The following is a 16,178-nucleotide window of genomic DNA, read 5'->3' as shown; positions in this document are numbered from 1 at the left end:
AGTAATGCGAAGCAAAGGGTGTTCATGTACATGAAATGCAGATATACGAGGAGGCGAGACGAGAGTCATAGACAGGGATCATTGGGTTTAATGATCACGTCCTTTCTCGCCGCCCCATGAGATGCGTGGTCGATGGCCGGGTGTGAATTTTCCAGACCCAGAGCCGGAACCAGACGAGGAAGACTGCTGTTCGCCGGGACTAGACTGCGCAGCGGGTCTGGCAGCTTCGGCGAATTGCACTTTACCTTGCGGCTGGCGGGGCTCACCGTTATCCTCGCTATCGGACTCGGCAATGGCAGCTCCCGCCTCGGCTTCTGAGTCAGAGGAATCGTCGTTGTGGATCTCGCCCAGTGCGGCGAGACGACGACGTCGTTCGGCAGGGGTCTCCCCGGTGTCATCGTCGGCTTGTCGTGGTGGTGCGGCTAGACCGGCTTCTTGACGCAGACGTGAAGGTGGGATGCGCTCCGTGCCATCGTCGTCCGAGTCACGGCGACGACGGTCGCGAGTGCGTGGTGCCGGGCTGAGGTTGCTGCGGCGTTCTTGCGCGGAACTGCCGCGGGTGAATTTGGCCAGGGACGTGGCAACGTTGGGGCCTTGGTGTTCACCGGCAGATTCGTCCTCGTCACTGATGTCGCTGTCTGTGACGGATTCAGATACGAGCGCCTCGTCTTCTTCCTCGGGGATTGCGCCCGTGGCGGCGCTTGCGGCGGCGACAGAGAGACGGCGTTCTTGCTTTGCGGTCTGTTTGACGTCTTCGTGGGCGGCTTCTTTGACGGACGCAGGGGCGTCGGTTTGCTGGACCACATCACGGCGGGCCTTGGCGTCCAGGCCCTTGATCTGCTGGAAGAACTCGTGCTTGTTCATACGGCGACCCTTGTGGCCGATGCCTTGGGAGTCGACCTCTGAGTTCTGGGCAAGAGTGAAACGCAGACCGTCATCTGTAGCCCAGTCGTCGGTCTCCGTGCGAGGTGCAGGCTTCTTCTTCTGGCCGGCTTGCGAGGACTCGCCCTCTTCTTCCTTGCCGAACCAGGTTCCCATACGCTTCAGACCTGTTCGGAGAGGTGCTTGGTCCTTTACAGGCTGCTGCTCTTCAGGCTTGGGCTTGGGCTTGGCGGGCTTCTCGCCCGATGGGATGGTGTATTTCTTGATCACCTCGCCGTCCTCATCCTCAACAATAATAGTGTTGCCGAACTGGTAGGCATGAGCGGAGCGCGCCTTCTGCTTCTCGCCTTCGGAAAGCTTGGGCTTGGCTTTTGGTTTTGCTTCCTCTGCCTTCTCCTTTCCAAAGCCGGTCCAGTTGGTCCAACGGGACCGTGCCTTTTCGACGGGATGACCAGTTTGTTCGCCAATGGCCTGTTGAATCTCTTCGCCCTCTGTCTTCTCGTGAGGCTGGTTTCGAGATGGAGCAAGCTCTCCAGACCGGTCCTCCTCGAGTCGCTTGCGCTGTTCCTCGATGTGACGGGCCAGTTCTTCAGGAGTCAGGTTGCTAGTATCTTCGGTCTTGAGCACATTGCCCTCCTCGTCCTCGATGATCATGTGATGACCCTCTTGGAAGACCTCCAGCTGGGGCTCGCGTCCAAAGCGATCCCGTTCAGCAGTAGGAGGTGAAGATCCACGATCCACACGATCCCGTTCTTCGAGTTCCTCCTTCGATTCGGCCTCAAGTTCGCTCTCTGTCCGGCGCTGGGGCATGATGGCAGACTGGCTGATGGGACCGCCAGCATCAGTGTGCTTGCGGCCCTTCCGACGAAGAGACCTCAGATTTGCTGAATGGGTACTCTGGGTTTCGCTATCTTCCTCACGGACACGGCGCAAGAAGTTTCCAGGCATGCCGATGGGTGGTAACGTACCTGGGGGGTACTCAGGCAGTCTCTCATCGGAAGAGCCCTCATCAAGCTCATCAGCCTTGCGGAAGGACATGGATCCCTTGGCCAAGGACTGAACACGTGGAAGACGGTTCATCCATGATGGGCCTTCCTCGTTGGCTTGGGTGTAGGACAGGGTGATTGTCAGGGTGTTAATGCGCTTGCCCAGAGTGAACACGGCGATAGATGAGCCGTGGACTAAAATAGACGAGATAACCATGAACGTCGTAATAGGCCAGATGAGCTGAACGACAGCATAATCCGCCGGGTATTCCAATGAAGACGCGTTGAGATCACTTTCAGGAAGCGGCTGTGTACTATCATGTTCCAGTTCCGCTCTCGCAAGAATGGCAGCAAAGATGGCACCGACACCAATAGGACCAAAGTGACCAGCGAAGAGCGCTTCACGCCAAGTTTTGATATCCGGTATAATCGGTTTGAGTAAAAGCATAATGGGAATGCGACGGAAGAAGATGACCAAGATGGCAATAACGACCAGTCTCCAGGGAGTCAGGCCGAGATCAGGGGCATTATAGAGTTCCCAGGGGATGATAGATCCGAAATAGACAAAGTATGCCAAATTGAGCAACAAGTCAATAACGTTGGAAACGTGCGACTCTTCGGTTTTCTCCGTAAACCAACCGTCATTACTGAAGCCGACTCCACAAGAGAATCCGATGAGCAGATCGTCCATGCCCAGTGAACTACCTGCGCCGGCGCAGAAGACGGCCAGCACGAAGTAGAACACGAGGAAACTCTCTCGATCAATCAAACTCTTGCGCTCGGCCCATTTGATAGCGTGACGAGCAGCGTATCCAATGAGGAAGCCAAAGATAGCGCCGAAGATACACTCGTAGAGGATGGTCACAACGAACCAGTTCAGCGAGACCTTGCTAGCGTCGGGTCTGAAACGCAGGATATAAAATCCCAGGTAGATGAATGGGAACGCCATTCCATCGTTACAACCGGATTCAGCCGACAAGAGGTCACGCAAATGCTTGGGCACACGCTTGGCGAACTTACCCTTACCAACGACGGACGATGCCAAGACAGGATCGGTGGCCGTGACGCAAGCCGCACATACTAGACTCTCCAGCCAGTTGAGCGTGGGTACCATCCACCAGATAAACAGACTGGTAATCAACCAGCCCCAAGTCATGACAGGAACCAACAGCAAGCTGACCGACTTCCAGTGGCGCTCCATATACGCCTTGGGCAACTCGACGCCGACGGCGAAACATTGTACAACCAGAACAATGCGCGAGCATTCCAAGGTAATTTTGTCGACGTTACCCCAGTCGTGGGGGTTAAATAAATTGGCTGCATGTGGTCCGAAGATGATACCGCAGAGTGTAGCGACGGTAGCTTCGCCAATGTAGAGCTTCTCTTTCACGAAAAGCGAGCACAGCATGAACAGGCCCGTAAAGCCACCGAGAATCATGTAAGCCAGATGCGGCCGATCGAAATCAAGGTGGTCCCATGCCATGGCGAGATGGAGACCGCGGGGGTCTCAAAAAGTGTTGTAGATTGTCTGCGATAAGGTAGGTACGATGGTACGTTTGTCGTTTCTGGTCTTCCTCCACTTGTATGTTTGTTCTCTTACCCCGAACCACGGCAATTCAATTACCAGTTGGATTTCCGCCTCAAACGTCGTTGATCCGAGTAGCTCCTCATGCCTTGAGGGGAGAGTATGATCGGAGTGGAGATGAGACAGTCGTCGGGCCCGATAAGGCAGGATTCGAGCAGTCAGCACGGTCGGTAGCAAGCCGTGTCCGCCTAAGTAGAAGCTCGGGGATTTCGGAAACGGCACCAGAGCTGCGTGGCTGTCCGAGCGTATTCGGGTGTTCGAGAAGTGGAGAGGGAGGCTGGGGACCGTTTGGCGGCGTTTGCTCGTTGGCTGTTGGAGCACGGATGAGAATTCAACGAGACCAGCCCGCGATGTGTCTCATGCAGGCAGAGGCAGGAGTGGTTGGTGAGGAGAAGAAGAAAAGGAAGAAAAAGGCGAAGAGGAGTGCCAGGCGAGAGAGAAAGAAGAGAGTCTTGGGGGACTCTTGGCCGATGGACAGAGCCAGCGATTGCGCGCCGAGGGAGATTTGCCCAGAAAGGACAGTCTCGTTGGAACCGGCGGGATTCGCCAGCCGAGACTTTCGGGCCCCACTGGCCGGGCGGAACGGGGTCTTGGCCGGGCGGAGCGAGCAGGGCGCGGTTGGGAGACACAGTCGGTCTAAGGGGTAATTGAGAGGGAGAGGCGAGTGGAAAAGGTGTCAATAACCACAATTGAGAAAAAAAATGATTATGGAAGTATGGCAGCAAAGCCGTGTTTCGGATGCAGATGCCCAGGAGTGTTTATACTCTCGGAGACTCAGACATCCCAAATCGGCGGCACATGGCGTATCCGATTTACCGTACAATACGCATGCGGCCAAGGTCCGCGCCCTTCCAGCCCTGCCAACCGCCAAGCCCAGCATACTCTCCTTTTCGCCTTCATTGGTCTGATCTGAATAACGGCCCACTATCAGGTCCACTGCTGCTGCTGATTGCGGGGTCTTCTGGAAGAACGGCTGGTTCATGGACGTCATCGTACTAATACAAATTACCGGCACGGACGAGCGTAATACAGTCTCTAGTAAGCAGTCGATAGATCAACTACATAAAGCATACACAACTTATACACCTCCGATTGATTATACCTGAAGTGTACCCAAAGCACACCGCCCTGAAAGACATGGATATGGTTCTTGGAGTATATCAACTGCAACAGCAAAACAACCTAAATACAATAAAACAAAATGGGGGGAATTGAGAAAGAGATACACAAGCGCAAACCGCGGTAAATCCCAAGATACACAACGAAGCATCGACAAACAAGTAGAAAGTGGTTTCAGGCGATTTTCAAACCACCGCAAAGTCCAGGGATGCAAAAGGGTCCAGGCCCACCATCAGGCTCTCCGCTACTCCGTCCACATGGCGGAGAGCATCGTGAGGAAAAAAGCAAAACATTTCAGCCAAGCTCTTCACTAACCCAAAGTCGGGTGCGGCCCACGCGCACCCCGCGCGTGTAGAAGAAAAAGAACAAACCTCACGTCGGGGGTTGGGCCGTGGCCTGGGCCGGGGCCTGATTCCTTCAGGTTTATGTACGACGATCCCAGTCACAGTCTCCCTAGGAGAGAATGGAAGAAAGAAAAGACTAATTCTGGCCCGGCTACTCTCCAGTCGGCATTCCCTCAATCTCATCACTGAGCCCCCGCCAATTATCCGCCTGCAACTCGGAGTATTTGACTCGCTCCTGGCTCCAGTCCTGGTGCAGACGGCTGATGTGGTACTGGCTCTGCTGGAAGTGGGCAAGTTCGTCACGGATGCACTCCTTGATGAACACCCCCCGCGCGTGCTGCTGCACAATCGACTCTTTGTCCTGCACCATGACCGGGATTAGATTTTAAATTTTCTCGCAAGGAACAGCTCGCGGCAGGGGCCACTGTGGGGCATGCAACATACCTTGAAAATGGAGTCCTCCACCTTCTCGGCCTCGCCAGGCTTCACGGTGCCCGACGGTCGAGCCCGCAAGTCCTGTAGCTTGCGCTCATTGGTCTCGATGCGCCGCTCGAGCTGTGGGATATTGTTCCGCGCCAACCGATCCCGCCGATCAAACATCTCACGTACGCTGACCAGGCAGTCTCGCTGTGCCTTGAGATCTTCCAACACGCCGTCGGTCCAGGCCCGGGCCTCATCTTCCAACAGGCTTTGGCTGGCCGAAAGGTGTCGGGCAGTGGCGGTGATACCAGAGTTCAGGCCTGGAATATCATTAGTGTCGACGGCGTACGTGTCCTTTGTCACCTCGGTCAGAGACTGCAGAGCCAGGGAGAAGCGCAGGTGATCAGCCGCAAGCCCGTCATTTCGCTTGGCCAATCGCTCGAGCAGAGTACACAGGTTGATATAGATTTCGGCGGAGCGTTTCACACCGCTGCGCACGGTTTCAAAGGTATCGTTGAGATCGGCGGGCAATGAGTCCTCGAGGTCAGGTGGGAGGGTTCGGCCTTCAAATTCGTCCTGGACCGAGACCGTAGCCTGCTTACGCCATACCGAAAGTTCCTGGAGGACAGGTCAGAGGTCTTTTTGTCCAATGAAGGATAGGATAAATCGCGAGTAAGCAGCGAGACGTACAGTAGGGACAGTCAGGAACATCACGACCAGCTGCTCCTGGCCAAGGATAGGGTGGCGAACAAGGGAATTGGTAAATCTAATGAGTCCACGGCGCCGCTTCTCCAGAAAAGAGTTTGAATCCGCTGATAGGTGAGTACCATTCACTTTCAGAAAGGTGAGCAAGCAAATTGGAGGTGCTTTAACCAGCGCGAAACGTACCTGAAACCCGCTTCGGTGGGAGAAGGGGCAACTGTCGGAATGGGAATCGCTTTTGTAAGCAATCCAACAGCCAGACAAAGTCACTGTACCGACGCACGACGGTGCTGCCTCGGCGCGCTGACTTGACCTCGTAGTTGCGATGCTGGAACATGAACATTCCCTCTTTCTCGGGCAGAAGGGTGATCGTGACAGTCTCTGCTACCTGAGGGTTCGTAGTACGGGTGATACCTATGGATCGACGCCGAGGTGCGATATCCCCAGGCTCATCGCTAGGAGGCCCAAAGCCACCGAGGCCCGGTCGCGGAGCACCTGCAAATCCGCCCTCATCCGAGGTAGTTCCAATATTACCTCCCCATCCAGATCCTGAACTGCTGGGTGGCGGCAGTGCCGCTGTCTCAGCTGGAGCTACGCTGCGACCCTGCTGTGGGACCTCATTGTTGCTCTGGTGTGTCTCTTCAACGGCCCTGGATGTCGACCAAGCGTTGGACGTGGAGCGCATACTCCCGTATCCATTTACAATCCGTTGATCAGAGGCAAGAGATCCATGGTTGTGGTTCCGATGCAACTCCGGACTTCCCCAAGGATCAGAATCGAGGCCGCCTAGAGACTCCCGTCGCGAGCGGCGAGACCGTGCGGAATTGGGTTCTTGGATTAGAGATGGCTGTGCCGGGGGTGTAACTGGTCGTTCAAATGCACCACTAGATTGGGAGTCGTTCATCGTTCGTAGTCGATCGAGGAAGCCGCTATTCGGCTGCGGGAGTCCTACATGTCGATTGTCTGGTCAGCATTGGTGTGGTCAGGATAAGCGGAAACCAAGCACGAATAGCACTATAGTCTCGCCTTGGAGTAAAGCTCATTCGCTCATGTTACTCACTCTTGCGATGGTCGTCAACCGAATCAAAAGACAGGTCTTCTCCTTGCTGCGCAAGGCCGATCAGTGCTAGCAACACATTGAACTCGCTGCGACCCAATCCACCCGCGCTCTCGTGGTCACCCGAGACCACAAGATTCAAAATCTTGCCTTGGTCTGATGCGCTCAGCCCACTACTGGACAAGAGCTCTCGAATCGAGGTGAGGCCGACACCAGCCCCCACCCTATCTCCGCTATTCAAGATGAGATCGTAGGCATCAACGTAGCTCTCTGGCACATCAGAAACAGGGAGCAACGTGCGGACTAGGTCCCGTCGGGCTGTGCGCTTCGCCGTATTATTCTGGGGATTCCAGGGTGACGAGGAGCTGTCGTCGCCGGTGTCATCCGCGAAGAGGGACGAGGAGCCACCGATGGAGTCGTCGGCGAAAAGTGAGGACTTGGGCCTCGGGGTAGAGGCCGCCGCAGAGGGCTCTTCTGGCGATGTGCCGAAAAGGGACATCTGGAGATCGCCACTCGTGAGTGGTTGCGCGTGGCGGATAGCGGATATGGGAGGGTTGTCAACGCAGGTGTGGAGGTGATTACTGACCGCAATGACGAATGTGCTCGACGATCAAGCGGAGCTCGGTCGGAGGTCGGTGGCTGGGCCGCACAGACCACAACGCGGGTTGAAGCTTGAAGTGGAGGGGCCGATATGCATTAATCGCAAGCAGCGAGTATGCGAGGAGGAGAAGATTCGACTCTTCCTTGAGTTTCAGCGAGAGAGACGAGACAGGAGGATCTGATTGAAGAGGAGGAAGCTGGACAACGGGTAGCCCCATCGCTCATCCCTGGAACCTGCTCCGCAAGTGAGTGTGCCGGCCGCTTCACAAATGGGAGTAGTGACAGCAGACAATGCTCATCCCATTAAGTTTTCACAACCTCACTTTAGTAGAATGTGTCTCAAGATATCTAAGATTCATGAGTAATTTGAGATATTATTCAATGTACTATGATCAATGACCTAGAACCTGTGTATTCGATATCTGTCGCGGTTATAAACCTGGCCAGCATCTAACTAGTTATACAGCAGGTCTGCTTATTCATAAGAGTAGAGCCCACCTAACTGCACTATTTGATAAAAATGGGGTTATTTTGCATCTAAGGTAGTATCCCATCCCTTCAAAAGTCCACCTAGACGTTCTTCAAATCCAATCCGTGGTTACTCCAGTTATCGATGTAAATGCCTTTCCACCCGTAATTTTGGACGGCGAGCCGCCGCTTGACCACTCGCCGCTCTGTACGGCCCCCTATTCTGCACCCAACCAGCACTGTTAGCCATCCTCCTCTGGAACTTTCTTGACTAAATCCCGATATTTTTTGTTCTGGTGATAACATATATACATTTACAAAGTTTTTGAGCCTAACCGGTCTCTTGTTAACTTAAAGCCCTGAACATGCTGATATGTGTTTTGAAAATATCTATGGTGCAAAACGGACACCGCATTACCAAAGTGGGTCCCTGCAACTACCTAGAATAATCTTTGCGACCAAAACCAACTAGCCGATTATAACAGAATAAACCACCCGCACGAACATCCCCTGACAGTAGGCATGGCCACTCTAAGATCCTAGGTCCCTGCTGACATATGTTTGGTTAAGGAGGTTGGGGTGGCCGGGAATTACGCTACTCTTACTCACCTTGCCTCCTTTTTTTCTCTGTCCCTCTACACCGAGATCTTGTCTCCGCTAGGTGTTTCCCTTTCTATCATCATCGTCGTCTAGCCATCATTGTGTCACAGCCCTGGCCATGTTTAAAATTCGTGCAACCGACGGTGTCCGCGTTCTAGACGATCCGTCTGAGGAACAGCTCCATGACTTGCTCGCGGACATGAACCTATCGTGTAACATCGTCATCGTGGAGCGGCTGGGCTCTAACCCCGTTTCCGACTATGGCGACTTCATCCAGGTGATGTTGAATGCGGATCCGAACTACGGGAGCTTTCTAGTCGAATACCGCGAAGGCGGGCCAACCGCACATTTTCAAACGACAGTACTACGTGAATCCGACTGGGATAGTGTCCTTGACTACGGTTTCGAACGAGTTGTGTGGGTCGATCTGTGACTGGGCCGCTGGCAATCAAGGCTGGCGCTCGGCGTTTCCATGGAAACTGCTCGATCTCAGCAGTGCGGAGCAACCCTAGTAGCTGCTGATATATATCCGTATCTAGGAAACAGGGACGACGCTTCAACTTCACTCGCACTAGAAATAGCTTCATTCCTCAGAAGAGTATAAATACAACGTACAGTATTCGAATTTGGATCCAAGAAGCGGGTAGGAAGGCCTGGAGGTGGAAGGTCATGCATAGAGTCCCTCTAGGTACCTGGATAGAGGACGGCTGAGGACCTTGGAAGTAGGCCGCGAAGCCTCTCTGGCAACCTGTTTCTAGGAGCTGTCATTCCCGCCGCAGTTCGATCAACAAAATCACAATACGATGTTGTTTCTCGTTACAGAGTCCGTGACAAACCCTCGTGTTCATTTAGATCATAAGGTTTGCTAATTCAGGATACGAGGATACGTGGCTTAGCGGGGAACATAGCCACTCCAGTGAAGCATTTGAGCGCGCTGGTTCCAGCAAATTCTTCCTTTCTTCGAACACCAGTGGCTAGAACAGTGCCTATGCCACAACTATCTCAGAAACAAAATTGATTTCACGCCCTCACGGAGACTATGAATGACACCCAGATCACCAAGAAGGGCCAGTTCCTCAGGTCGCTCGTGTATTATGAATTCGTTAATATCTGGTTCTACCTCTATATCCCTCCCTTGGTTATTCTAGCGGGCCTGTTGTGCGAGTTCCGAATAAAGGTTTATAATACACCGCGTGTTCTTCAACCTCCATACAGTCCATGGATCAGAGCTGGGACGAACACACCTTTTATACCAGTATGTATTTCTGTTTGGGCAGACCTTCTTATTTCAATCCCTCGTTTTATATGATATTTGGATACTTAGGATTTCGTCTGAAAGGTAGCTATAGCTCTCGGATGGATACTCCTCACATGGATACCTCACCACTGGTACTGGCGAACTAAACGACCCTGGTGGTTTATAGTCGCGGTTGCCAAATCTATTATCGCAGCGACTTTTATTCCTCCGGTCTACTTTGAATCCAGATATTTGCCTCGGCCCCTGAATTCTTGTCAGAATGATGAGCTCTGGCAGGACTCGGACAATGTGCCGTATGGTTCACCATCGATGTTCTTATTGATTCAGGGTTCATATGGTGCACTTGGGGACCCCCAAAAGTACGTGAGCTCTTGCGAGAAGTTATTATTCCTATGGAGGTTTCAGATTGCCATGAGGTATGTCTCTGAGTATTTCTCTGCTTGGAAACACTAGTCACTAAAGATGCGTACTCCAGTGTCCTTGTCGCAGTTTCGGCCATATCAGCAACGGTAATATTTGTGTTCTTCGATAGGCTAGATTTTAGGGATGAAGTCGCAGAGAAATGGTCATGCTGCGCTTAAAATTCGAGGACTTTACATACAGTTAATATTAAAATATGAGGCATATAATGCAGCTGGTATAATCAAACCACAGACTTTAATTGATGGTGTAGAATGGATGTCCTTTAAGGTGAGAGTGATTATCTGTGGGGATGCTACATTCTATACGTCCAGGATCATGCAGGCGTTGTACCTATGAATACCGTGTCAGACATCTACGTCGGCCCCCTTGGCAATTTTTAGCCAATGATCATTGCAGATTCTGTGGGCGATGGCACTTTAGTTTGCCTCGTGCAAAGATCCTATTCCTCACAAGACACCTAACTACCTAGATAGGTCTGGTACGTTATTTTATTTTCCCTTGAGGTCACTTGGAATGATTGTATGATGACTAACTGCAAAGACTAACGTAATTCCCGGCCGTGTCGTATACCCTCAAAAGCGTACCCGAATTTGTCAAAGATCTTCTCGACTTATATATCGAAACGCCATTGCTTGAGGAATGTGGGAACTGTGAACAGCACGTACTGATGTTAGCTTTGCAAGCGGAATGTCGACGATGTAGACGTGGCGCGGGAGCGATTTCTGGGTGTGTTTACTCTGATGGACCGAAATTTTTAGCTGCACCATCAGCGGTCCTTCATTTAAAAATCTACTTGATATGTCGTCCCTGTGACGAATAATACACAAGTCCAACGTACCTTAAGGTGGCTTGATACTCGAGGGCAAATATCCTCAGGGGATTCCCCGCCCAAGGATGTGGGAACTTGTGGAGCATATGACCGTGGGATAACTATTCCTCAGGGACACGCCACCCACAGGGACGGCCCTAGCCCAGGGTCGTGCGCCCATGTGGGATTCCACCCTTGTGGTAGAAATCCCTTGAGGGAATTTGCCTTTTAGTACGGTATCAAGTTGTCCCTGAGGAAGTTCATTCCTGTGGTTTTAACGTCCTGTGGTCGCATACTCTTGAGGGTGTTTGCCCCTCATGATCCCCTATCGTTACAATGACCAGTAATCTTTAATGAAAGCGGTATAATGGTTTTAGTTTACAAATCTAATTGAGTTGAAGCTTTATTAGTATCCCTAAAAGCTTTGCGGTTCCGAGATGGCGAGGTTACTGATCATTTCCACAGGGTGAAGTGAATCGTAATCAATGTGAGGGTGTCTGTAGCGGAAGAGCCTGTTCGCATCCAACGTGATTTAGATGCGAGTGATGGATACGGTGATGTGGTGAGCGGTTGTGGTGAGATGGTGAACCGTTGAACCACCGCCATATCCTCCTCGGCCATCACAACTCAACGACCAATCTCCCGCCGACCAAGGTTGCACCTCCTCAATAAAAATTATCTCGAGGAGCTTCGTGCCTTTGCCTTCAGAGGGGTTTTCGGAGGTTTTGACGCTCGGCCCTAGCTTCTTACTACCGCGAATCTTCAGACCAGGAGGTAGACGCAGGAACTAGGCCGCTGATTGGCGAAGACATCGGTAATATTGTGTATAATGATCAGTATAGAACGTAACTGTTCAGCAGGTTCTGTAGCTGATGTCTCCGCTACTGTCAGAGGCTCCCCAACATTGCTTCTTGTGTAACGATACATGGCCTCTCCTTGGATAGCTTCAGATGCTGCCCCTAAGAACAAGTCAATCAACTACGCTTTCAACACTCTACATAGTAAATCGTTCCCCTGGGGGACAAAGCTAGGGTCTCCCCACCACAGTCGATTCCATATACAATTCACTAATGATCAATCCTCGCGGCAAGTATCTCAATATCATCGTCCTGATCCTTGTATCCTCAACTACTATGACATTAAGCATTATCAGTGCAGTGATATATTTTTCATCTTTATGCAGAGTGCTTCGATTGTGGGTAAGCCTTTGCCTCCTCTAGCGTGCCCGTGTCTCATCCCCAAATCTGAACCGGACAACCGACATTCCGGAGTTTGTGTGATTGAATAGCAGAGTGAATTTCCCATCAACTGGTCGTTGAAAATCTAGACAGACCTCAACTGCTCGAGTGGACCGTTCGTGTGGCTCTTTCGACCGGGCTTTTATTGCATCTGGTGACTCTCCGACCTGAGGCTCATTGTGACCAAGTCCATCCGTTGCGTCTTTTCCTTGATTCACGGGTTCGCAAGACTGAATATCAGGTAAAACAGCCGAGATACGTGAGACTTTGTCCGAAAGAGCCTGAATCTCTTCGATACAGCGACGCCGATACCGTGAAAAAACCATTTTCTGCTGAGGTGTACAACTCGGTGCTCTGCACGCATTGTCCAGGAATCCAAAGACGGCATATGAGAGACGCATGCGGAAGTTGCTTTGGAGGACGTGGACACCGACGTAGCTCGGATACGCGTGCTTCGGAGGAGTGTACGGTGTCATTGGGGGTTCTACCACGTAGTCCGTTATCACCTCCTCATGGGACAAAGGGTGAGTTGCTCGCTCCACTTCATCCACGTCTTGGAGGATCGATGGAGAGCTGGACAGCACCTCTTCAAGGTCCCCTGCATCGACTAGGGCACGAATGTGGCCGCAGATGCGAGCGCAGTGGTGCGAGAAAATACACGCCCGAAGTACTGGATATTCCGAAGGCTCGCAATATTTATGGAACTGAAGAATCCATGCCAGTGCCTCTTTACATTCCTGACCGGACATGAGTGCTCTAGTTTCCTGGTATCTTGCTGTTAGAGATATTGACAACATATGGTGTTTAACTAACCACATTATTAAAGATAACGGCAAACAGATTCCGCCCACTTCGAGTAGTAAACTGCTCTGAGCCTCGCAGGCGAATCAACTCTGTCAGTGCCTGGTTATGGGAATGCCACCCAGGAGTCGCGACAGGGTCAGCACCATTTTGTACGCCTAACAAGAGCTAAGAGTAAGTGTCAGCAGTGTCGATACTATACAATGGCTACGTTCATCCAATATTACCTCGTAAAGGCCCAACAGCCAAACGGCTAATAATGTGTCGTCAGTTTTGCATTGTTGGGGATCCATTATGGCTGAATAGATGACGGTAAGCGCATTCCCGTAGGCTTTGGCTCGATCCACGGTCGTTTTGGGAGACCGGATGATGTTAACCATATAAGCGGATCCAACGGCTATACAGGCTTGATACAGTGCAGAGCCTTTCTCCGCCTTAGAAAGGCTATCGAGGACAGTACTGTAGGTGCTTCTCGCCATTTCAAACGAGGGCCTGAACTTATTCATGAGAAATGGCATGACGTGGTTATTCCACGACTCGGCCAAGGAGTATGGGATGGAAGAATGTTGTTCAGACAGTAACGGAAATCCATCGACTAGCTCAGAAAGTTGGGTAATTGGGACGGTTACTTTGCCCATAGGAGGGACTTCAAAGCATGGAGATGACCGTCCAGGACCAACCAGACTGCTCTATCCAGTTTTGAGTATATTATTGACAACCTATTTACCCGAACTGGTACTGACTTTAAGATGTCGCAGTGGATACGAATTATTGCCGTAGCATGATCTGAAAGGGGTAACATAACCGTCACATCTGCGACCTGTCGAGAGACATCGCCGACAATGAGGCTTTTCTTCGTCGCATTTGACTCTGCGGATTCTACAGAAAAGTCAGTGGAGACTTCCAGTGTTTGAAAAGGGTATCTTACTTGCAGGTAATACACCCAGACCTGGCCTTGGGAGCCCACTGCCTTTGACGAGTAGACAACTGCGGTATCCCGTCGGCACTCATGATGGTGATTCTGTGATGCCTTTCAAGAACACTTGGCACATACTGTGTCAATTCAAGCCTCTGGCTTATGATGGCTGTTTCAGGGGGTGCCAAGAATCTGGTGGGCGGGGAAGTCATCGATATGAGGTCAGCATTTCGGGCACTAGTTAAATGGTGGGCTGTGAGTGGTCTGAAACGTCGTAAACGAGGAATCAGCCCCAATGGACGTCAAGGAGGGATGCGTGGAAATGTATTGTGTATAGTGCCATCGAGTCACCTGGCAATGAAGCTGCAAGGATTCAATCGTTCAAATATGGGGCACACTACGGCTAGAGCAAAAATGCTCCATGGGCGACATTCTTAGTCTATATTATTATCTATTGTTCCGACAGATATCCCTATAATTCAGCTGAGACCCTCAAACGGCTGAGTGACCGCAACTCCCTTGGGCACAAACTACGGCACTCCGTGTGACTGATTATGACATCGACTACTTATACTGGGACAAACCATGGACTCCAGATTGGAAACAACCATGGTTCGGTCACCGCAGAACTACACCAGTATAGGTTTGATCGCGTATGTGAGCAAAATTCAGCAAACTTACACCACGCATAGCCTACACCACTGAAGACATCGATCGATTTTGCCTCCGAGATCTACGCTGTGCTGACTCGCGAGTTGTGAAAAATCGATTGAAAGAGAACAAGGACAAGTGATGTTCTTAGTCAATCAAATAGATTCTTCAAGACCTGCAATATCAGAAATGGTGGAACGGAGGAGACGCCTGTCTGGGTTAGTTTAGTATCTGTGCTATTCGGCCTACCGTCGGCCCGCGCACACCGCTTCTCGTTCTCATTGTGGGTGCGCTACACTGGAAAGGCCATTTTCACTAAATTCACCAACGTAAAGGATGATGATGAACCTTCAGAGCTGAGTCTGACGGATGAATAACCAACCAGGAATTTGGGGACTGATGATGCCCGCGATTAAATGTCTACCCTGGAGCCCTGTAAGCCCTGTGGAAAGCCTAGCAAATATCTGGAATTAGCCGTGATTACCCCCTGTAGTCAGCACTAAGATCTTGAGAACATGTCAGACTGTGAGAATACTGTACTGCATGGTAACACGGTAATCACTGGATCGAGAGATGTGCATGTTGAATAGGTCAGGTACGAACTGCCGATCAGCTCATTCATCGGGAAATTTGTGAGTTATACAGATTTCTCCGTGTGTCTGTAGTGGCTGGGGGCGTAAATTGTGGATTGGACATCGTATCCGGATTCGGATAGAGTGGATAGCGCAGGAGACAGAACCGAGTCTTTCACCAAGACTAACGTAGATCGATCTACGTTCCTATTCTTAGGCCTAAATAACTAAACTAAGTTTCTGTTTGGAGCACACAGGGACCTATAATAAGCGCGAATGTAAATAAATATGTCTCGTGCACCGACTCCTTCCAGATTTAGTCAAAATTTAGCTAAGCCTTACTATCTGCACTACTTCTTAGTTAAGCTTATTAGGCTATTTAGTAATTAGAGCCTCTGTTCAACAGGGGCGCAGCCTATCGTTCCTATTTATCTTACCTCGGCGGAGTTTATGCACGAACTTAATCCGTACCTCTTATTTTTCATTCTCACTCTTAATAGGATACGACGGACTTGGTGGTGGGAGGGCCCGTATAGGCAGCTACCACCCTCTCAACGATTGCTACACTGCATATTTATTGTCAACAAATTGACAAGTTCTGCTATCCGATACTCCAATATTTCCTATTCACATGAATTTCAAAGTCATATCTTATATATTGTTCATCAATTTGTGGAAATGTGATAATCTGCAGATTTGGTGCCAGGATTTTCTCACGGTATCCTATGGGGTTTGTATTGAGCTGACA

General features: G+C 51.1%; 5 protein-coding genes across 5 annotated transcripts; 2 read left to right on the top strand and 3 right to left on the bottom strand.

The window, feature by feature from the left end:
* Positions 1–87: 87 nt before the first annotated feature.
* N7458_004607 (Na+/H+ antiporter Nha1) lies at positions 88–3,351 on the bottom strand (the record flags this gene model as incomplete). The annotated part of the gene is made up of 1 exon (XM_056907989.1): positions 88–3,351. One exon carries the CDS (start codon positions 3,349–3,351, stop codon positions 88–90), a length of 3,264 nt encoding a protein of 1,087 aa, XP_056766607.1.
* A 1,716-nt stretch (positions 3,352–5,067) lies between these two features.
* On the bottom strand, positions 5,068–7,594 carry mvp1 (sorting nexin Mvp1; the record flags this gene model as incomplete). Its single annotated transcript, XM_056907988.1, has 5 exons — positions 5,068–5,277; positions 5,361–5,954; positions 6,027–6,169; positions 6,225–6,986; positions 7,099–7,594. The coding sequence occupies 5 exons, from the start codon at positions 7,592–7,594 to the stop codon at positions 5,068–5,070; spliced, it is 2,205 nt and encodes a 734-aa protein (XP_056766606.1).
* Positions 7,595–8,881: 1,287 nt separating this feature from the next.
* Positions 8,882–9,196, top strand: N7458_004605 (uncharacterized protein; the record flags this gene model as incomplete). The annotated part of the gene is made up of 1 exon (XM_056907987.1): positions 8,882–9,196. One exon carries the CDS (start codon positions 8,882–8,884, stop codon positions 9,194–9,196), a length of 315 nt encoding a protein of 104 aa, XP_056766605.1.
* A 3,272-nt stretch (positions 9,197–12,468) lies between these two features.
* N7458_004604 (uncharacterized protein) lies at positions 12,469–13,770 on the bottom strand (the record flags this gene model as incomplete). Its single annotated transcript, XM_056907986.1, has 3 exons — positions 12,469–13,254; positions 13,304–13,459; positions 13,519–13,770. 3 exons carry the CDS (start codon positions 13,768–13,770, stop codon positions 12,469–12,471), a joined length of 1,194 nt encoding a protein of 397 aa, XP_056766604.1.
* A 1,046-nt stretch (positions 13,771–14,816) lies between these two features.
* Positions 14,817–15,235, top strand: N7458_004603 (uncharacterized protein; the record flags this gene model as incomplete). The annotated part of the gene is made up of 2 exons (XM_056907985.1): positions 14,817–14,860; positions 15,022–15,235. 2 exons carry the CDS (start codon positions 14,817–14,819, stop codon positions 15,233–15,235), a joined length of 258 nt encoding a protein of 85 aa, XP_056766603.1.
* Positions 15,236–16,178: the final 943 nt, after the last annotated feature.

Source organism: Penicillium daleae (genome assembly GCF_028827525.1).
Source record: "Penicillium daleae strain IBT 16125 chromosome Unknown utg000005l_segment0_segment0, whole genome shotgun sequence".
Classification (NCBI taxonomy): domain Eukaryota; kingdom Fungi; phylum Ascomycota; class Eurotiomycetes; order Eurotiales; family Aspergillaceae; genus Penicillium; species Penicillium daleae.
This window is presented reverse-complemented; position numbering and strand designations above follow the sequence as displayed.